The 24,117-nt window shown below is 39.4% G+C and overlaps 1 protein-coding gene across 1 annotated transcript in view; it reads left to right on the forward strand.

The window, feature by feature from the left end:
• The window catches only part of LOC124290952 (carboxypeptidase N subunit 2-like), a gene marked incomplete at its 3' end in the record, with an annotated part of 97,656 nt that overhangs the window by 24,030 nt on the left and 49,509 nt on the right, over positions 1 to 24,117 (forward strand). The window contains exon 2 of the mRNA XM_046727798.1: positions 1,272 to 1,343. Coding sequence (XP_046583754.1) covers positions 1,272 to 1,343 — 72 coding nt within the window. The remainder of the gene's footprint in view (positions 1 to 1,271; positions 1,344 to 24,117) is intronic.

A 24,117-nucleotide genomic window follows, 5' to 3' on the forward strand; every position in this document is an offset into this window, starting at 1 on the left:
ACACGCAAAAAGTGGTTGGAGAGCAACCAACCCTGATATAGTGATATTAATCACCTGTATCTGCATCAGATGTAGGGCGGTGGGGTAGCCTAGTGGTTAAAGCGTTCACTTGTCACGCCGGACACCCGGGTTCGATTCCCAACATGGGTACAATGTGTGAAGCCCTTTCCTGGTGTCCCCCGCCGTGATATTGCTGGAATATTGCTAAAAGCGGCGTTAAACTAAACTCACTCTTCCCTCACACATCTGATGTTACAATGATATGACAATGTAACAATCTAAATACCGAACAAATATATTTCATGAATGAAAGCGTTTGATTTGCGAATATTCATGATGAAAATATTAAGAGAAAATATACCGCAACTCATTGACATGAAACTGATAAACTGCACATCGAACTGTCAATACATGTGAAACTCGATTTCCACTGACGCAAACCGTATTAGAAAAACGGCATTTACATATTCTTGTGAAATATCAGGTATATATCATACCTGACCTTTATATGGCTGATGTCTTAAGACTGGCACAACAACGAAGGAAAATGTCAACATTGTTAGGTTGAATATATATACACGGACACATATACATACATATGATTCATCTTCTGCTGACCTTTTTCCGAAACCATTGTGTATTGACATGTTCTGATAAATTTGGAATTTATCAGTAAATACATGTAAGATTAGGATAAACTTTAAGGGTGAACAACTTTTTTTTTTATTCAGGTGATGTGATGTTTCGATGAGGGCTGCGCAATATAACCGGTTTAATTTACCGGTTCAGATATGAAAACGATACGTATTGCGATACGTTGATCGAAAACCGGAATTTTGACATGCATTCGGAAAACTTCGTAACATTCGGAAATTTTCGGATATTTCCGTTTTTTAAATTGTTGGTTTCCTTGTTTCTTTTGTGCCAAATATTATTTACATTTTTATTTTGTCATGATTGAAAGTTTTCATCAAAGCTTAATCAAGCATAGTGATTTTTTGTGTTTTTGCTTTAAAAATCAAGCATTAACTCGATTATAAGTAGTTTGGGTTTTTTTTAAAAACACTTCTTGCAATATATTGCAATACATATCGCAATATATGCTTTTGCATCGCAATATATCGCAATATGAAAATTCTCTGCAATACCCACCCCTAGTTTCGATACAAATTGGTGTATCGTTGTCAAGCCGTCCTTTTCTGACTCTCCAACTTCTAAAAAGGGCACTCAAAGAAGTAAATAAATAATAAATTAATTATTTTCGGTTCCAGGTACATCTACGATATGGACATCGAAGGGTTTCCTGTACATCAAAGGTTATCGTCTCCTGCACTGAGAACACTGTGAGTAATTATTAGAATTTTTTGTAACTGAACTGAACACACTCAGATCGCTCACAGCGACATTACAGGTGCAGTTGAAGGTCTGATCTTGTTGAAAGTTGTGTACATGAAAACTACATTCCGGTGTTGTTAAAATCTCTCACAGGTTCTTGGATCACGTAAAGAACACAACTGAGAATTTGTACAAACTTCCTTTTCAGACAGATAACTAAGCTGGTTTTCTTAATGCCTCTATCCTTTGTCCATAAAAAGTACATTTCCTAAAATTCTATACACGTAACCTTTGGAAGATTTAACTCACTCATATATCCCCTTGGATTGTCAATCACATTAAAAATGACACATACTGCAAGATAATATGTTTTCCCATATAACTTCCTAGCACAGACAGATACTATTTTCAATTTGACTTCGTAAGAGATATGATCTCCAAGTTCTGCAAATGCCATAACATTTGGAGTACACTTTCTCAGTGAAACAAGGTGTTTAGTAAAGGAAGGGAATATTTCTTTAACCGAAAGGTTTTCACACACCGGTATTTGGCAAGCATACAGAATTGGTATAGCTACGGCGTCAATAAGGCGCAGCGGGCGACCAATTGACATCCAATATCCGTTCGTTGCATACGATGTATTCTACCATGAATCAAGAAAATACTAGATTCTGATTGGCTGTTCAGAAAAATCAGACGGCATCAATTGTGGATTGACGCTCATCTGATTGTAAGGCCGCTTCACCGCGCATTAACAAATCTTATTGTGAGAACTACTTCCGTTTGACCACAATGATGGCGGATCATAACAACAACTTCATGGATTTTGACGCTGACTTTCGAATTTTCCACATAGGCAATTGGAAATTTTTGGAATAAAAATGCGTTTGATTTCATTGCGCTTCACTGCGCACGTATAGAACACTGCCGCACTACTTCAGCTTGACCACCAACATGACTAATATCAACACAACAGACGTGATGGAAATGCTGATAAAACATTTATTTAAACTCGAAAAATATAATTATTATATAAATATGCAGCAAAACTTTAGTAAACATTTACCTACCTGGTAAATGGTATATTTAATTCCATTAGAATGGGAAATTTGCAAGATAGATCTAACGGTCTGGCAAAACACCACATTTATGCCACTCATAGTCATACTCCATCATATCCCGTTGCATCGTTCACAAAATAATTCTGTTGTCTGCCAACTTTCCCGAAAGGTGGTCACTGTCATGTTCATCTACTTTGAAAAACGCTTGGACACAGTCTAGTCCCAAACGATGAAAACAAAGTTCCAAGGAATCACAAGTTAGTCGCATGTATACTAAGCAGCAGCACTGTCACGCTTTTGTCGCATGGCGGGGGTGGAAGCAGTACGTGAAATCATTATCGGCCGGTCATAAAAATCAACAGTCTTTGGTGAGTTACAGGTCGTAGGTTGATCAGGAAAGGATCTCTTGTTCGATTCTGCAGGGTTCAGATTCAACAGTCAGTCAAGTATTGTCCACTGTCACTTCAAATTGCAACCTTTCGCAAAATGTAAACACTGGCTCGTCCGCCATGTCAAACTGTTGCGTAACTGTCTACTTCGAAGAAAATAAGTAGGTCAGACGATTCCATTATAGTGAGGCCAGGGGGGTACAGTTTCACGGCACACAAAACAATAGGCTGGTTTTAGTCGTGTGGAGTTGGAATGAAAAAACCCACAAGATCTCGGGTATTACATAATTGCATTGAATAAACAGTAGTTTGATTTCTTTGGACAGAATATTGTTATGTGGTAATGTTAAAAAAAATACGAACGGCATCTACCGCTCCCTTCACAGACGAGTTCAATTCGCCTCTCGTCCCATGCCGGATTACGCAGTGTCTTCCGCAGAGCGAGGAAGTTCGATTTTAAATGGGTCATGGTAGAATGGAGATAACCCTAGTGTGTTTGAAAATCAGAGACATGCTTTACTGAATTGATGGCGACTCGTGAGGTTTCAATTGTAATATTTAGTCGCCATCAATTCAGTAAAGCATGTCTCTGATTTTCAAACACACTAGGTTTATCTCCTAAATACATTAGTGTTTTGTTCTGATTAACTTAACCTCGTACTAGGAAAATTGAATGGGCGGTGGGGTAGCCTAGTCGTTAAAGGGATCCCTTGTCACGGAAAATATTAGGGTTCGATTCCCGCATGGATACAATGTGTGAGGCCCATTTCTGGTGTCCCCCGCCGTGATATTGCTGGAATTTTGCTTTTGCCTCAAACCAAACTCACTCACTCACACATTGTTGTTGTTTTGACTCAGGCTAGAAGTATTGATTTTCGCAAGATAACGCCAAGTTATTTAAAGGGCTAAATTTCTCTTTTATTTAAGGTATTTTGTAATTCTTTTACATTTGAACTCAACAGCACTGCACCATCTCCATACAATAATACAATCATAGTTAGGAAGTTTTCTATTCTTTCAAAATAGTTTGGTTTAACAGCATCAGTGTGTATGAAAACACAGAAATAAAGTTTATGATGGAAAACATTCAAATTGAAATATGAACATGACGCGTATGAAATATTGCTATCGGATATCCACGAGATTATACCTGGGCAATCCATAAAATTCAAACCTAATCTGTTTTAGATTGTTTCGTCAACAAAAGATATGAATATTACACAGAACGATTAATCACAAAACGTACTAATGAAAACAGGGATGATCATTTAGAAGTCATTTGAACTCACTTACACCAAAACAATCGACTAAATGTATTACGTGATAATAACACATGCCATTATGGTGCTTTAATAAAATAATTACTTAAGCGCTGCAGTTTTTTAAAAATAGATATCTGTCCCGAAATTGCTGAAACAGTCTCTCTCTCTCTCTCTCTCTCTCTCTCTCTCTCTCTCTCTCTCTCTCTCTCTCTCTCTCTCTCTCTCTCTCTCTCTCTCTCTCTCTCTCTCTCTCTCTCTCTCTCTCTCTCTCTCTCTCTCTCTCTCTCTCTCTTTCTTTCTTTCTTTCTTTCTTTGAAATCTGACCTGTAGAGAATATTCCCAACAAAGCTTGCAATTTTGTTGCAAAGCAAAATTGGTCCACCTCTCATCTTTACCGTCACCCAGGTAATCTCTCTATTAACGGGCTGATGGATATTAAGCTCTGAGCGTCGCACGGAAGCTGAGTAATAGTGAAATCCTTCGTTGTGGGTATTTCACGATGTCGTAGACGTTGATCCACAAAAACACAAGTCGCTTGAGCAAACAATTTTACAGTGACATGTGAGTAATATTTGCAAGGGTATGTGACCTTTGTAGATGAGCAAACATGATGAACGTGCATTAGCAGACAACACAATCCCAAGGCCACCCATAGAGATACGCTAAAGACGGATGCCAATTAATATATAAGCGTAAAAACTTGAGGAGGAACGTTAAAGCTTGGCCTTGAAGACGACCCTGTCCCTAAAAGCTCGTATGTCATCCACACCAGAAATGACCCAGACTGATCCATAATCTGCAATATCGTGATGATTTTCCAGCAGATAACTGAGTCGTATGTTGCTCGTTATAGGCATTTCCCAGGGGAGAGTATATTATTTTGTCACAGAAACTTGGCAATTATTAAATTTCCCAAATATTAAAAAACGCACCAAGCAACACATGTCACGTGGTAATCTAGCTCTGTTTGAATCTGATCCAGAAAGTTCTTGCAATGATCTGTGACTATGGATTATAGGTGGGTTCACTCCTTCTACCCTGAGTCAAAACAATAACAAGGGCATTTGTAATGCGCTGAATTCCGCACTACGGAGGGGCACGCTCAAATCTCTACAATATCACTCCGGATAACAAAGCTGCCCGTGAGGCGCTAGAAGGTTAATAATCACATGACTTATCCCATCGGGTACCTATTTTCTGCTGGGTGAACAGAGACAATTTTTGAACAAACTCACTTGCCTAAGGTGAGAACACATGTACCACATGTGCTTCGTTGTGGGGCAGGACTGAAGTCGTAGAAACCCATGAGTCAAGCTGTCACACGGTCACCCATCCAAGATCTCTCCGCGCCCATCGTTGATGAACTTTAACTGATTTGTAACCGGAGCTCTACACCCAGGGACCACACACCTCCACAATGAAAGCAGTGGTTACAACTGCACTAAAGAAAGCAAAGATTGTCCCACCAGGTCGGAAGTAATTCCATCTGTGTTCCTGTATGTCGAGGATGTCACCAAGGTAGAAACAACAACGGAGCGTGTTATGGTGCACATTTGAGGCCAGTGCTGGATAAACAAGCTCAGGAAAGGTGTGTCCTTCCATCAAGAGAACACTCCAGTGCACAATTGAGTGCCATGGTCATAATCGACAATTGTGGCTGTGAATTCCTTCAGCGAACATCAAACTCTCAACATCTAGGCGTCAGATTTCGATCTGGTCCAAGACATGAACAAAGCTGTGGCGCGAAAACATTTTGACTCGAACAAAGTCAGTTTAAGGTTTCAGCAATCAAGAAGAGACCATCTGTTATATCCCAACATTAAGACGGTAGGGGATTATGTCGGAAAATAGATCAATTTAAGGCTTTTAGGTCAAATATTTCTCCTTGTGATTAATAATTTATCAGTCAGCCCTATTATGCTCAATTACTGAAATTCCTGTAAGGTCCAAGAATCATTTCACAATGAACTGTACTTGTCGAGTGCTGTATTTTTATCACAGTCGTTATTTGTAAATTGTGATCTTTCATGTGCATGGTCTCACAGACTTTCCAGGTTAATCTGCTGGAATTGGAGCGATCATTTCTCCAGGGAAGTTATTCTCAGTCCTTCATTGCTGTAAGGTTCCCGTGAGTGTATCGAGAACAATATCATTACAGCTTCATTTAGAGGGCACATATGGAGTACATTTGTGCTCTAAAATGGCAGTATTGAGGGAAAGAAGGATAGGTTCCAATACTCTTTTTAATTACGTTGTTTATCCCAGATCGTCTAGATGCCATCCGTAGAGAGTCTGCTTGGAGCGGAAGACTGTTGATTCCATCCCCGCTGCATCTGAGCAAATCACGATAAAAAGCGCTAGCTGCTCTTTACCTCGGCATTCTCATAATTATATATAAATAGAAGCGACTAAAACCCTTGATCCATAAGAATTCTATGCTAAAAGCAGAGTTGACTGTCCAATTCTGATTGTATCGTGAGTATGTATTTGTTTCAGCAGTATTATTTGTACGATAGTTTGTAACCAATCGAGTCTGGACCAGACAATCCAGTGATTGTCACCAAGCGATACCATGACGATGATACGATGAGCATGTGCTAATAAATCACTATCAAATAATGATCATACCACGTGTTTGGAAAAGATAAGCGTATCCTGCCCAACGGGTGGCACCCGTCATAAACATATGCAAAGTCTTTTTTTCGCCAAAATAATTCGGGAACGTAGGGTATGCGTCAAACTAGGGAATTGCATCAGACATCAGAACTTCAGTGCAAACTAGGGAATTGCATCAGTCATCAAAACTTCGGTGCAAACTAGGGAATTGCATCAGACATCAGACATCAGCAAACTAGGGAATTGCATCAGACATCAGAACTTCAGTGCAAACTAGGGAATTGCATCAGACATCAGAACTTCAGTGCAAACTAGGGAATTGCATCAGACATCAGACATCAGCAAACTAGGGAATTGCATCAGACATCAGAACTTCAGTGCAAACTAGGGAATTGCATCAGACATCAGAACTTCAGTGCAAACTAGGGAATTGCATCAGACATCAGAACTTCAGTGCAAACTAGGGAATCATCAGAACTCAGCATCATCAGACATCAGAACTTCAGTGCAAACTAGGGAATTGCATCAGACATCAGAACTTCAGTGCAAACTAGGGAATTGCATCAGACATCAGAACTTCAGTGCAAACTAGGGAATTGCATCAGACATCAGACATCAGCAAACTAGGGAATTGCATCAGACATCAGAACTTCAGTGCAAACTAGGGAATTGCATCAGACATCAGAACTTCAGTGCAAACTAGGGAATTGCATCAGTGCAAAAACTAGGGAATTGCATCAGACATCAGAACTTCAGTGCAAACTAGGGAATTGCATCAGAACATCAGAATTGCATTCAGTGCAAACTAGGGAATTGCATCAGACATCAGAACTTCAGTGCAAACTAGGGAATTGCATCAGACATCAGAACTTCAGTGCAAACTAGGGAATTGCATCAGACATCAGAACTTCAGTGCAAACTAGGAATCATCAGACATCAAACTTCAGGGGAATTGCATCAGACATCAGAACTTCAGTGCAAACTAGGGAATTGCATCAGACATCAGAAACTAGGGGAATTGCATCAGACATCAGACAAACTAGGGAATTGCATCAGACATCAGAACTTCAGTGCAAACTAGGGAATTGCATCAGACATCAGAACTTCAGTGCAAACTAGGGAATTGCATCAGACATCAGAACTTCAGTGCAAACTAGGGAATTGCATCAGACATCAGAACTTCATCAGAACTTCATCAGTGCAAACTAGGGAATTGCATCAGACATCAGAACTAGGGAATTGCATCAGACATCAGAACTTCAGTGCAAACTAGGGAATTGCATCAGACATCAGAACTTCAGTGCAAAATAATACCCAGTCTTGCGTTCCTCATATCAAATCAGACCACATTCTATATTAAGTTACTATAATCACGTTACTACAGACAGAGGTAAGCAAATCTTATTCGGTGGCTCGGTCAACATGACGTCACACTCACTCAATCACGGACGCGGACGCACACACTCACGCACTGGCACTCTTTCTCACACGCACACTCATGGACACACTCTCAGACACTTGTACGCACGCAAACACAATTTCACACGCACGCAGGCACTCACGAACTCACACACGTACGCACTCACACACTCTTCCATACACGCGCACACACATATGCACACACTCTTGCACAATTGTTTGCACACAATTTCACACTGACGCAAGTGCGCACGTACGTCTTGATCGCGACGTCCCTCACCTCACTACCTCATGGTCTGTGTGTATGTGCGTTGGAGGGAGGGGGGATGAGGGCTTCAGGGCCAGTGAAAGTCCATGTTGTAATTAAATTTCTTAAACCCAATTACGAGTAGCTACCTCAAGGTTTAAGGGCAAATGTATAAAAGGAATTCTTGAAGGTTTGAACAGCAAACACCATTATTGACATCCCAATAGCATCATTTACTTGCAAATAGGGCTAGCAGCCTCATCAGATTACATGTCTTCATTCCATCTGTTTTGTAGCGCTATCTGATAAATTCATTGACCAGCTAAACCAATAAATCGCTGTCTACATCAGTGGCAACTGTTTGTTCTGTCAGTCAATACAAGCTCTCATTTCAGTACCCTTTATAACACTATTGGACCTGCTCAGAAGATTCTACTTGACGGACAGGAATCCTATAACCTACCCACACCATAAACCGCAAAACCATAATCGAAGTTATTTAATCTATTTTCTGCTCCCAATCTAGTAGTTATTATTATTGTGTACAATTTGGGATTCGTATGGTGAGCAAGATAGTTGATAGGGTGTCAGAATGACCAGACAGTGGCTTAAATACAAACTTTTATTGTGCAAAAGGTTATGACAGTCCACGTTCGCTTGCTGTAGAAGGTTTTGATAACGTCCGCGTGCTGGTTGTGTTTTAGAACGAGTATTGACCGCCATCTTACAACACATTCAAAGCCAAAATACCCGGGCGCCTAGACCGGAAGGCGATACGTAGATTAAATGTCCCCTCGTTATAACGTCAGGGCCGTTTCCATCAATTCTAATTTAGAAGACAGATCCCGATATAGACATTGATTATTGACTCACTTCTTCAAGACGTGAAGCAATGAATTGTTCGTAAGATTGAGAGTCATTTTTTCGGAAACAGAATCTTGGTTCTTTTACACTCCTATTTCGTCGCATTTTTGAGTTTCGTTACGTAACACGTGTTTCATTACGTAACACGAATGAGTACGAAATAAACAATATATACATTTTTATTTTGTAACTCTTAACCATTTCGGAAACTCTTCAGAAACCCATTAAATATTTCAAGCGTGTACGTTGAGAATTGTATTTGGAATTTCTCCTGGTTAAACCATTTCAGATAATGTCATACAGACATGGACTAAATAGCTGAAAGTAAGGATTAGTAGAAGACATATTGTCGCGTTGTCGCAGGGACAAAAACAAGCAAAAAGTGTCAACATTAACCAAAGTCGACAACGTGACAATGCCCCTTTCAGGATTTCACAGCTAAATGTATTCCATGCAAAACACAACCATCATCGACCGTTTACGTGGAGCAAATATTTATTATCGATCAATTCTGACTTGAATGCCCTCAAATGGCAATTCAGCCAAAAGAGCAATAAAACAAAGTTGCGAAACGTTCTTGCACGTACGTACAGACAAGGTCAGGGTGACACATACAGAACAAAGTATGGTTGTAACCACCTCCGAAATAAATTAAGTTCCATCCAAATACACATTGAAGCCTCCTTAACTCTCGAAAAGCATTAACACCGAGAAGATCCGAATAACAATCAGTGGGATCGCGTTTTCAAGCTCTCTGCCTTGGTGGATGCACGTCATCATATCCCAGTTGCTCGAGGTGACAACCACTGAACTCGACCCTTCACACCCAGATGGAATGTTGCTGACATCGGCTTTAACGAACAAACAAACAAATGTGATATAAAACGTTAAGCCTAAGAGAAAAATATCCTTTCACGATTATTCACAAAATTCAGTATCTCTTTGGAAAGCGTTTCAGTGTTAACCACCATATGCATTGTTTGTCGGCACTACGGTCTTAAAGTAGTTCTCGAACTACGAATTACTCGATACATTCAATGCCCCAACGATATACGAAGTAACCTTTTTATGTTTCTATTTGCACTCCGTTTTTTTCGAACTACGAATTACTCGATCCATTCAATTTACCCTTCACCTTCAACATAACAGACCTGATATTTGATAACCTCTTTTTTGTTTTTCTCGAACAACGAATTAATCGATACATTATATGTATCCTTCTCCTTAGAATAAAAAGAGCTATATTTGTATTATTACCTCAAGATTCAAAATGATTATTATTATTGAGAAGATAGTAAACATATTTTTGAAGTACGCCTGTTGTTCACATCACGTCAAAGAAAATAGGTGTCATTTTTTCAGCTTCATTATCGAGCACGTTCGTGCGAACTTCAAAGTGGCTCTTATTTTCCCTTTTGAAAGTCAAAGCACTTGATGACGGTAGTCACGACTGCCTGAAGTGATTGCTGAGACCTGTGTAACTCCCACCGAATTACCATCATTATAGTGACTGTCCCAGTGATTTGCTGTATCATTGCAATCCGATCTGGGTTCCTTTGACAGCTTGTCTCTTGCCATACATTGAGAATGCCGTGGACGTTTCATTATGGCTGCAATCGTACTTCCTGGTCCAGATTCGATTTATTTACTACCGACATATAGTTGGAATATTGCTGTGCGGCGTGCGTGCGGCGTTAAACAACAACAAAATAATTATAGCTGCAATCTTACTTTGTCGAAATTAAGACAGAGCAAGGAGTGTGCATGCAATTAAACTTTTCTCACATAATGGTCATATTTTACGATGCCTGCTAAGACCCCCATGCCGTTTAGATCACGTCTTGGAAATATAGAACAGGAACGAACGTGATGTAAATCGACCAATCATCGGTTCAACGCAAACATTTCCGAATATGTTTTGCGATGGATACCGACGGACAGTTAAAGCCTGGCAGAATTAGAGTCACGTGCTAAGCAACAAAGAATCAAATCAAAAAGGAAGTGTGAATTTCGAAGAACGCTGAACTCACAAACTGTGCGCTTGTGATGATTTCACGTGACACTTCCTCGCATTAACGAAGGCAATTGTAGCAATATCACAGCATGTTTTCATATCAGAGCATGTTTTCAGCTATATCGTTGCGCTGTCAATATCACAGCCACAGACACATGGGTTCCATGCGTCATAAACCAATATTACAGCTACATCATAGCCGCAGACACATGGATTCCATGCATCATAAACCAATATTACAGCTACATCATAGCCACAGACACATGGGTTCCATGCGTCATAAACCAATATTACAGCTACATCATAGCCGCAGACACATGGGTTCCATGTGTCATAAACCAATATTACAGCTACATCATAGCCACAGACACATGGGTTCCATGCGTCATAAACCAATATTACAGCTACATCATAGCCGCAGACACATGGGTTCCATGTGTCATAAACCAATATTACAGCTACATCATAGCCACAGACACATGGGTTCCATGCGTCATAAACCAATATTACAGCTACATCATAGCCGCAGACACATGGGTTCCATGCGTCATAAACAAAGCCAGAGACAATCTAAAACAATGACAGCCACAGACACCTGGATACAACGCCTGGTATAGTTACATTAGACCAATATCATAGCCAGGAACATATTTGTCTTACACATCCACAAGAACAACAAGAAATGTGATGCTGTTGTACATGTTATTTGATTATGTTTAGTGCTTGGAAACACTCTTTTCTTCAGCTTCATCGGATTAACCCTTTCATTATTTGATTCTACACAGTCACACTTTGGCAGAAATCAGTCCTATGATTGTTCAAATCACCAAAATAATGACCGTCGGTTTCACCTCATTAGTACACGTCTGAGACCAGCATTGCTGTCCTGCTATATTGAGGTGACATAAGTAGGATTATAAGTAGGATTAAAGGCAGCATTAAACTCAACCCACTCACTCACTAACAAGAACACGCCTTTTGTAATTATGGATGATTTTTTAATCAAATAAAAATACAGCGCTTCCGTTTCCGCTTAGACCTTACAAGTGATACAAAGCTTATTTTACACCTCGTGTGAAATCAAAGGCTTTGACCTTGTATGTCTTATTCATTGAAAAAGTCCTTTCAGCAAACTGTCTACGGGACAAAGCAATTTGTATTTCCATGTAAATAAAGCCTCCACATAAATACTGCTTCGGGGAATTGGTCAACCGTTCTCATCTTACAGTAGCAAGCAAATACTACGTTCTAAAGAAAACGACCAAACAAATATCAACATTTCCATTTTTTCACGGCGTCCCATGTATTATATACATGTATCTACGGCAAGACGTGATAAGATTTGATATACAGTCCCGTAGTCATGATTTGTTTGTTGTTAATCGTCGCACTCAGTAATAATCAGCTCTGTGGTGTGTAAATTATCAAGTCTTGACCAGACAATCCAGTGATCGACATCAGGAGCATCGACTATGATACGACGGTATGTATCAACCAAGTCCGCAAGCCTTGACCACCCGCCCGTTATGACAAACATGCGTTGATGAAGACCACTTCTAACCTGGATCTTCACGAGCCCCCTTAATCATGGGAAATCCATACGATTTCGACTTTATCAGAAGCATGAGAATCACTATCCAATAGTGATGACGCCAGGTGTTCACCAATGGTGAGCGTATCCTGTCCCACATATGGCATTATGAATCAGTCTCACATCTTGTAACTGACATCTGAGTCAAATATGAGCACAAAACCATTTCCACAAGAAATCCCTGCTAAGAGCTGAGTCGATAGTGTGGTTTCGACAAAAGCATGAGCATTGTCCTCATGAATCACGGCAAAGGAAGGTAAAGCTGAGGGTATCTTGTCTCAACAGTGACACGAGTCATAAACACATGCAAAGGCCAGCCAATTGTTCTGAAAACGTATAGTACAAAATAGGGAATTGCATCTTATGTCATTTTTGTCACTTATGTCATTTAATGTCCTTTATGGACATTTCGTCCATAAAATATTTTGAAAGCTTTACAGTGAACGTTGAAACATTGTTCGAACAATCTGTGAAGAAGTTGCATGACGACCAAGATATTTTATGGATTTAAGCTTCTTTATTCTTTCCCACACGTTTCGGGATCATCTCAGATCCCTTCATCAGGTGAAGTGACAGTTGATAGTGTCAACTGTCACTTCACCCGATGAACGGAAATATCTTGGTCGTCTAACAACTTCTAAATGCCGCTAAAAGACAAGTCAAATGACGTCCCATGAAGTCGCATGCTTCATTGTACCTCAAAAATTGTACATTGTGAAACTAAAGGCGGAAGGTGCAGGAATATAACATTGTGACATGAAGTGACAGTTGAAAAGCCGCTAAAAGACAAGTCAAATGACGTCCCATGAAGTCGCATGCGTCATTGTACCTCAAAAATTGCACATTGTGAAACTAAAGGCGGAAGGTGCAGGAATATAACACTGTGACATGAAGTGACAGTTGAATATGGGAAAGGTGAAGTCTTTGCTCTCTCCATACAGATGCATAGATATAAATACGAAACACACGAGACAGTATCACCGGTCTCTTTTATGTCAAGTAGAGGCGTAAATCAACGAAAGGGAGCTGGCTATTTCATAGTTATTGAATGGTATCAGATTATCCATATATATCAAGTTCCGCCACATTGACCAAATTGAAACAACGTCAAGAGCGATAGGAACATAATTTGGCCTGTCATAGATATGTTCACAATTCAAAAGGTTTGTGTTTATGATGTTGGAGTATTTTTCTACAAATTAGTAATGTCAGAGAATCAAACATGAGGGTAATTTAAGGATGTCGGGCGGCTGTTCATGGGTTTAAGGGTTCCCATGTGTGTAAAGGGAAAGGAAATAAAATATCACAAATTTGTAGTGGGTAAGATTGAAACATAAATGGAGACGATTATAATACGAGCATGCGTGTTATACTGCTTTAACGAGTCAATTGTCAGAATGAGATTCAATTCTTTCACGATTTTTTCTTAAAATTAATATGAGATTCAATTCTTTCACGATTTTTTCTTAAAATTAATATGTTGTACGTGCGTATGTGATACTTTGTATATTACCCATTAACTTATTTTGAGCCTCATTGAGAAAAATGTACTGATCACGACTACTGCCGTAGAAAACGCGTAATGACGTCAACTAACTCCAGCCATGACCTCGGTCCTCAAATCACGTCATTACAACCTTACGTCACAGTAAGATAAGAATCAACAATGCCCCCTGAAGACGTAAATGAAAGCAGAAAAACCTCTGTTAGAAGCAGTAACAATAAACAATACCTACTATATCATGAGCATGAGTTTGTTTGAGTGTTTGTTTAACACCTCACTCAATAATATCACAGTTGTATGTCGGTGATCTGTAAATAATGGAATCTGGGCCAGACAATTCACTGTTTAACATCATGAAATGCGATCGATGACAGAGCATGTGTTTATGAATCACTGTCAAATAATGATGATTTCAAATTCGCAAAAAGGTGAGCCTACCCGGCTCCATAAACATATAAAACAACTTGTCAATCGTTCACTTGAAATAATCGGAAACGTATGGTACAAGTGAAAATAGGGAACTGTATCATTTTTATCACTGATAAATCAAATTTTGAAATGTCCTCCACAGGTCTACCATAGAACGTTTTACAACATGCCTTGGATGTTGTAGAACAGCTTCTGAGCAAGTCAGACGACGCTTCTTGAAGGCGGGATACTTCTGAGCAAGTCAGATGACGCTTCTTGAAGGCGGGATACTTCTGAGCAAGTCAGATGACGCTTCTTGAAGGCGGGATAAAAAGAGCATGCTTCACTGTTCCTAAAAAATTGTCACCAAAGATTGGAGGAGTTGGAATATTGCTCGACGTGAAGGGAATGTTGATTATTTAAAAAAAAAAAAATCATAAAGCATTGTGGGCATTTTTTGTCTCTTTTTTGTGTTTATGCAAAATCCAATATGAAGCACATGAGGCGATGATACTTGTTTCCCATATTTCAGTATCAGGTATGTAAATGAGTGGGAGGGGAACTGGTTATTTGAACGATGTTACATCATCGAGCTTAAGCTTGAGTAGAATATCTTGGCCAAATTACCTTGTTTTGATGTTGCCATCGCGGGCAGGATTTTCTGAGTCCGACACCAACCGTACAGTGGTGCCCGTCAAGTGATATTTGCACGAGTGCACATGCGAGTTGTAAGAACTTTGTTCTTTTTTTTAACCCTGTGGGTGATAAATGAATATACTAACTGCCATGAAAGGCATGATTTTATTACGTCTGCCTTTTTCAAATATTTAACAACAAGGAACGCAGTCGTGAAAAACACCATTAACCTCTTGTCATGATGTATTTTAAAACAAAATCAGTTGATAATTTAAAGAGACATTTTGAGGACGGACAACAGAAGAGGAAAGAGGTTTACATTTAGATGGTTTGTATAAATACCTTACTGTAGAAGCAATAGGCATCAGCCGTGCAAATGTAAGAACTGCCCAGAATTGTCTTCGATCCGATGATCACGACACTTGGGTTGCTCCTTTCGGGCGATAAATAAAAAATAGAATGCCGAGTGTCACACTTTCCTCGTAATGTTTTTGTAGAAATTATCCGATTAATAGTGTGAGCAAGACAGGGATCTTCTTTCCTGTTTGAGCAAGTGCCAAAGAAGAGCGTATCCAGGCTTGTGTGATACTATATAAAGATTAACATTTGAGGGTTTGGTATGTGACATTCTCCCGAAACCAAGTAATCGGCAAAATAATTGTTTTGTAGGTAACCTAAGCCACTAGAGAGTCAAGTTGTTAAAGGGCTTTAAAGGCAACGTCTATATTAGATGCCTTAAATGAGCAACGGTCTCAAAGCTAAACCTTTGGTAAAAGTTTGACGAGGAAAGACGTAACTGGTAACCTAACTACTTGGTAAGGGCATTAGAAGAAATGGAAAAGGTCCTAAAAGAATAACATCTTTTCCTAAGAGAGAGCAGCTGAAGAGGTATTTAAAGGATAACTCAAGTTGTATAGAGAGACACTAAGGAGTGGCTTAAAGGATAACGTAAGTTTTATAGAGAGACACTAAGGAGTGGCTTGAAGGATAACGTACGTTTTATAGAGAGACACTAAGGAGCGGCTTAAAGGATAACGTACGTTTTATAGAGAGACACTAAGGAGTCAGTGGCTTAAAGGATAACGTAAGTTTTATAGAGAGACACTAAGGAGTGGCTTGAAGGATAACTTAAGTTTTATAGAGAGACACTAAGGAGTGGCTTGAAGGATAACGTAAGTTTTATAGAGAGACACTAAGGAGTGGCTTAAAGGATAACGTAAGTTTTATAGAGAGACACTAAGGAGTGGCTTGAAGGATAATGTACGTTTTATAGAGAGACACTAAGGAGTGGCTTTAAGGATAACGTACGTTTTATAGAGAGACACTAAGGAGTCAGTGGCTTAAAGGATAACGTAAGTTTTATAGAGAGACACTAAGGAGTGGCTTGAAGGATAACTTAAGTTTTATAGAGAGACACTAAGGAGTGGCTTGAAGGATAACGTAAGTTTTATAGAGAGACACTAAGGAGTGGCTTAAAGGATAACGTAAGTTTTATAGAGAGACACTAAGGAGTGGCTTAAAGGATAACGTACGTTTTATAGAGAGACACTAAGGAGTGGCTTAAAGGATAACATAAGTTTTATAGAGAGACACTAAGGAGTGGCTTGAAGGATAACGTACGTTTTATAGAGAGACACTAAGGAGTGGCTTAAAGGATAACGTAAGTTTTATAGAGAGACACTAAGGAGTGGCTTAAAGGATAACGTACGTTTTATAGAGAGACACTAAGGAGTGGCTTAAAGGATAACATAAGTTTTATAGAGAGACACTAAGGAGTGGCTTGAAGGATAACGTACGTTTTATAGAGAGACACTAAGGAGTGGCTTAAAGGATAACGTAAGTTTTATAGAGAGACACTAAGGAGTGGCTTAAAGGATAACGTACGTTTTATAGAGACACTAAGGAGTGGCTTAAAAGGAAAACGTAAGTTTTATAGAGAGACACTAAGGAGTGGCTTGAAGGATAACGTAAGTTTTATAGAGAGACACTAAGGAGTGGCTTAAAGGATAACGTACGTTTTATAGAGAGACACTAAGGGGTGGCTTAACGGATAACGTAAGTTTTATAGAGAGACACCAAGGAGTGGCTTAACGGATAACATAAGTGTTAGAGAGAGACACTAAGGAGTGGCTTAACGGATAACGTAAGTTTTATAGAGAGACACTAAGGAGTGGCTTGAAGGATAACGTAAGTTTTATAGAGAGACACTAAGGAGTGGCTTGAAGGATAACGTAAGTTTTATAGAGAGACACTAAGGAGTGGCTTAAAGGATAACTTAAGTTTTATAGAGAGACACTAAGGAGTGGCTTGAAGGATAACGTACGTTTTATAGAGAGACACTAAGGAGTGGCTTAAAGGATAACGTACGTTTTATAGAGAGACACTAAGGAGTCAGTGGCTTAAAGGATAACGTAAGTTTTATAGAGAGACACTAAGGAGTGGCTTGAAGGATAACGTAAGTTTTATAGAGAGACACTAAGGAGTGGCTTAAAGGATAACATAAGTTTTATAGAGAGACACTAAGGAGAGGCTTGAAGGATAACGTAAGTTTTATAGAGAGACACTAAGGAGTGGCTTAAAGGAAAACGTAAGTTTTATAGAGAGACACTAAGGAGAGGCTTAAAGGATAACGTAAGTTTTATAGAGAGACACTAAGGAGTGGCTTGAAGGATAACGTAAGTTTTATAGAGAGACACTGAGGCGTGGCTTTAAGGATAACGTAAGTTTTATAGAGAGACACTAAGGAGTGGCTTAACGGATAACATAAGTTTTATAGAGAGACACTAAGGAGTGGCTTGAAGGATAACATAAGTTTTATAGAGAGACACTAAGGAGTGGCTTAACGGATAACATAAGTTTTATAGAGAGACACTGAGGAGTGGCTTGAAGGATAACGTAAGTTTTATAGAGAGACACTAAGGGGTGGCTTGAAGGATAACGTACGTTTTATAGAGAGACACTAAGGGGTGGCTTAAAGGATAACTTAAGTTTTATAGAGAGACACTAAGGAGTGGCTTAAAGGATTCCGTAAGTTTTATAGAGAGACACTGAGGCGTGGCTTGAAGGATAACGTAAGTTTTATAGAGAGACACTAAGGGGTGGCTTAACGGATAACATAAGTTTTATAGAGAGACACTAAGGAGCGTCTTAACAGATAACGTAAGTTTTATAGAGAGACACTGAGGCGTGGCTTTAAGGATAACGTAAGTTTTATAGAGAGACACTAAGGAGTGGCTTAACGGATAACGTAAGTTTTATAGAGAGACACTAAGGAGTGGCTTAAAGGATAACGTACGTTTTATAGAGAGACACTGAGGAGTGGCTTGAAGGATAACGTAAGTTTTATAGAGAGACACTAAGGGGTGACTTGAAGGATAACGTACGTTTTATAGAGAGACACTGAGGCGTGGCTTGAAGGATAACGTAAGTTTTATAGAGAGACACTAAGGAGCGGCTTAAAGGATAACGTACGTTTTATAGAGAGACACTGAGGCGTGGCTTTAGGGATAACGTAAGTTTTATAGGGAGACACTAAGGAGTGGCTTAAAGGATAACGTAAGTATATGGCAAACAAAAAGGTAAATACTGTAGAATAGCTTAATCGGTACGAGACAACCCGAAGAGGGACAGAAAGGGGACATACAAGAGTAAGGGAAAGACACTGAAGAGGTACTTAACGGAAAATATAAACGTAAAAGAGCGATATTAAAGAGGGACTTGAGAGATGATATAAGTGTTGGAGAATAAGTGTTAGGAATGTCTTAAGAATAACGTAAGTATATGATAAACAAAATTTTACAAAAATGTAGAAAAGCTTAAACGGTACCTTAAGTAACCCGAGGAGGGGCTAAAAGGGGAAACACAAATGTAAGAGAAAGACACTGAAGAGGTACTTGGGGGAACATAAAGGTACGAGAGGGACTTAAATGGAAACATAAGGACAGGAGACAGGTATACTGAGAGGGACTTTGAGGGTGATAAGAGAAAGGTTGAAGGGAACGAAAATGGTAGCATAAGCACAAGAGAGGGGAAACTGAAGATTTGAAGCTGGGCTTAAAAGGTGAAAGTGACAGCTATTGGGTCTAAGTGGCAACATATTTGAAAAAGCGAAATTGCACAGGGGCTTCATATGGTAGCGTAAATGTATGAAAATGAAACGGGAGTAGCATGAAGGGAAGGATGGCGTCGACGACACGTCTCGTTCATGCATTTAGCTGCTAAAAGGTTCAGAATCTTTAAAATAATCAAATATTTTGTCAATGTTTTAAAGGAAAGTGAGTCTGCAAAGTACCAGGTTCAATATAAAATATCCGTATTTACAAATAAGAAGGTTCCAAATCATGAAACGAAATACATGTATTTGCTACCGTACCCAAGGATAGCAATCATAGAAGTTCTTTTTTTAAATCTTGCCATACACTGTAAATAGGTACTAGCATGGCATGTTTTTATTTTTGTTTTTTTCCTGTCTACTGTATATGTTTTTGAAACAAATATTTTTCTTACTCTATTACACCATTGCATGCGATCGGAAGACAGTACTGTGTGATGTAGAGGGCTGTTTCGAGGGTCGGCGTTGTAGATGTATAATGTATGAACCAAATGCCAGTCTTTCTTTTCATGTAAAAAACTCACATCCTGAAGCATAGCTGCAGGCCATTCCTGACCACGTGCCGTCTTTTGTTGCTTTGACTGATGGGTTGCAATAACAAGATGCTCATTATGTGAGGTAATTGGAAGCTTCCAAACCTTGAAATGCTTTGAATGCAGAAACAGGCCAATTCTTTGGTGACTGGTCGTTTATTATACAGGGGAGGGTTATATTAAACGGGGGTTATGTAAAAGTGACTCAGCGCAAGGAGTGTCTCGCCCACATTTATCACAGCTATAATGATGAGTCTGGGTGGTGCCATGGAACCCTGTTATATAGTATGACCAGAAATTATTGAGAATTTTAGGAATATGTTTAATTGGATTTCTAGTGTAAACAACCTTGACCAGCTATCAAGTGCTTGGTTTCATTCAAGAGAGACAACTCCGTTAATCCTTTTTCATTAGTTTGTGAAGAGTTATCCCCCTTTGTTTACTTGCTAGCAGACAAGAGTTTCAGTGATCCTCAGTATGGATGAATTAGAGAAGAGGAAGTTGATTTTAGAGTATTATAACAAGGACATTAGATCAGCTAAAGTGATTTCAAGTAGAACATGTATGTATTCAGGGAGGGCTTACGATCGTTTGCAATATGAAGACTTTAAATCGGCCTGGGGTTTTGGTCCTGTCTATAACTAACACATGTTATACATCAGCCCCTCTGGACAAGGGTGAGTGAGTACGATTTTACGTTTCAGCTACATGCAAGCCGTATCTCGACTAAGGAGACATATATAGACAGTATTTCATCTGTCCAGTGACGGATCTGAGACACGTTTTTCACAAGAGACGTATCCACTAGAGAAAATGTCACGAGATGACAGATATATCATATTTCACTGGACACGCGAAATGTTTTATATATTGTGTACTTCCAGTTTTTTGTTTAATTTAATTTAAACAAAAGTAATCAGAGAAATCCAAATTCTCTCAAGTGTAATCTAAAGTTTGTTCACTTCTTTGTTCCGGCACAAATATAAGACAGAATTCGGTATTCAAAAATAAAGTGGTTTTAGCGTAAACGTCAAAACTCGGTTCTTCGCACGAATACATTGGAACAAAAAACACGGCGCGCCGCGAGAAAGAGAAGAGCGCGATTGAGAAAAGAAATCAACTATTTACAGCGCCAGTAAGTAAAAATACAGGTACTGGTCGTTGCAAATCCAGTGAAATAGTCATTCGAACGTAAAATGTCAGTTTTGAACGCTTTCGACTCGTAACTCAAGTGTTCTGAATAGTTGTAAACGAGCATGAAGCGACGCGAGGAATCACCGTAACACGGAGAGGGCCGATCAGTCACAGTCTCACTCTGACATAACAACATACTCTGGTTATCCCGAACTAAAAGGGACCACTCATTTTAGTTCGTTATATCCTTAGTTCGTATTATGCATTTCGTCTAAGAATACAAATGGCCGATACCCAAATAATTTGGCAGCATCCATCAAAACGTTAAAAGCATCTATGTCGTTATAAGTGAAACAGTCTTGTTGTACCTAGAACTATTTCGTTATATAACGTTATATAAGCGTAGTTTACTGTACTCTGCCTGTATTCGCTTTATGGATCTTTAATGAGTGAATGTAATTCTGCTTTTTACTTAAATCCGTGTATCATGAGGAAGGATTTCCACGTTTATAAGGGGCGGTGGGGTAGCCTAGTGGTTAAAGCATTCGATCGTCACGCCAAGGACCCAGGTTCGATTCTCCACATGTGTACAATGCATGAAGCCATTTCTGGTGTCCCCCGCCGTGATATTGCTGGAATATTGCTAAAGCGGGGCAAAACTAAACTCAAACACTCACTCCACAATAACAAGAACTAATATCAAAATGTGACATGAATATCAAACATCAACGCCAGAGAATATTTTATCTTGATTGTCCACTAAACCAGATTCCATTAGGCGTCAATGGCAAACTAGAGCTGACATGTGAATGAATGCTTCACTGAACATCAGTGATGACACCGGGCGCTAGGAACAGTAAGCTTGTACGGCCCTGTAGGTCGCGCGGGATGATACATCAAGGATGTGAGATTCGAATATGATCAAGTACTCAACCTTATGCAAATGCGGAAAAATATACTACTCACACTTTGCTAAGGACAGTTGCTGGGTGTGGCATTAAGCAGCAAACAAATATAACCATAAACACATATGTTCATTGGCGGATACAGGGGGTCAGGGTTCGAACCCCCTTTTAAAAAGACTTAAGACCACATTGAAAATATGTTTGCGTTGGCGGAGCCAATGGGAGGGGGGCTTTCAAGGGGTTCCCCCTCCCCCTTTCAAAATTCCTGGATCCGCCCATGTATGTTTGTAAGACCCAGACACGAGTATTTACATGTTATTTTAATATAACTAAAACATTGCTGATCCACTCACGCAGCTGTCTAGCATCACAAGCTGAACGACTTCTCAAAGTTCAACGGCGACATTAGCAACAGTTTCTCTGAGGACGGCTACAATGCACAGACAAGTATGGTATTAAAGGAAATTGAAGAAACTATTTTCATCACGCTGCCCTTTAGCTTCCAATTATATTATCAAACCTTCTATGACATAAGTCAATATACTTGCACAAATTCAGAGGCTAAGTGTCTTTGCAGATGCGCTGAACAGGAAATGAAATACTGAAACTTAAAAAATAATTCCAAGAGTGAAGTCTTCTTAATACAACCAAACCATATTGTTAAAATATCAATTACCTATTTTTAATAAATGTCTTATCAAAAGATTAAACATGACGACAAATCTACAGTCTTCCTTCCTATTTGATATTCAGTTCACCTCGAGGCTAAACGTGACTTTCTGTCAATGAAGGCGAATCTTTTCAATTTAATTTCGTGTTTTATTCGGTGAATGGATCTAATCTTGGCAACGATTTCGCCCCCAAGGAAATAAGATAATCCTTTGAAGATGGCGTTCTGTACTACTTGCTGAACACGAGAAGGGAAGACAATACACCACAAACCCATAGGGACGGCGGAATCCCGTAGGGACACCGTGACGTTGTCGTCTTAACAAAAACAAATTACCAAAATGCCCCGATGTCGCATCGCATTGTCACGCTTTGGTGTAATTTGACATCATGGTGGCACTTTCTGCCTTTTTGCTTGTTTTTCTTTCTTTCTTTTTTACTTGCTTTTGCTTAGTCTTTTTTCTTGTTGTTGTTGTTGTTTTGTATTGTGTTTTGTGTTTCTTTGTTTGGTCTATTTATTTGTTTTTTAGTTAGAGCTATATTGCAACGACGGGACAATGTCCCTTTTAGAATCCCAAAACAAATGCGTGTTTCAGCATTCAGCAATATTTCAGCTGTATGATGGCTGTCTGAAAATAATCGAGACTGGACCGGACAGTCCAGTAATTGACACCATGAGCATCGATCTACTTAAATGGGATATGATGTGTCAGCGAGCCTGTCCAACCGATCCCGTTAGTCGCCTACTACGACAAGCATCAAAACCTTTAAGCTGTATCAAAACCACGGCGCTGTATATCCTCTAACCAATTTTCAGTATAAGCTCAGCAGGTGGTACATGAATTACGCAGCTCCCTCAGTTACAAGTTGGTATGGGTAAACACTACCTCAAACATGTCTACGTGTTATTTGGTTTTCTTGCTTTCTAGGTCTTTAATGTTTAAATGTTTTTTTATATTTTCCGCACTGCAAAAATACGTGTAGATGTACAAGCTTGTATGTGTCTAATAAGGATGACATTTACAATACCTAAACGGTTTTGTGTAGATGAGATATACAAGACCTAAACAATTTTGTAAAGATGATATATATAAAATTGTTTTTCCTTGGTGAGGGAAACAATAGGTGTGTAATGTTTAGTGATTATTCTATTTGGACCAAATGCAGTTTTTACGTCCTGTTATAGTAGCGTGCAATTTGAACTTGGGTTTTAGCTGGATGGTACTCTCCTTGCAATGATATTGACATGTAGGACAAGGACATGTCTAGTGGTCCTGGCACGTAACAACATACGTCAGTAGCCATGAATGGTCTAATGCACATAGCAGATTAGCAGACAAGGGAGACTGTACTGGCGGTGACAGGTATGTGACAAGTGTTGAAATCGGTTTGTGCCGAGCTGTCAGTTTCTTCCGTATG

Source organism: Haliotis rubra, unplaced genomic scaffold (genome assembly GCF_003918875.1).
Source record: "Haliotis rubra isolate DU_JTF1 unplaced genomic scaffold, ASM391887v1 Scf479, whole genome shotgun sequence".
Lineage (NCBI taxonomy): Eukaryota > Metazoa > Mollusca > Gastropoda > Lepetellida > Haliotidae > Haliotis > Haliotis rubra.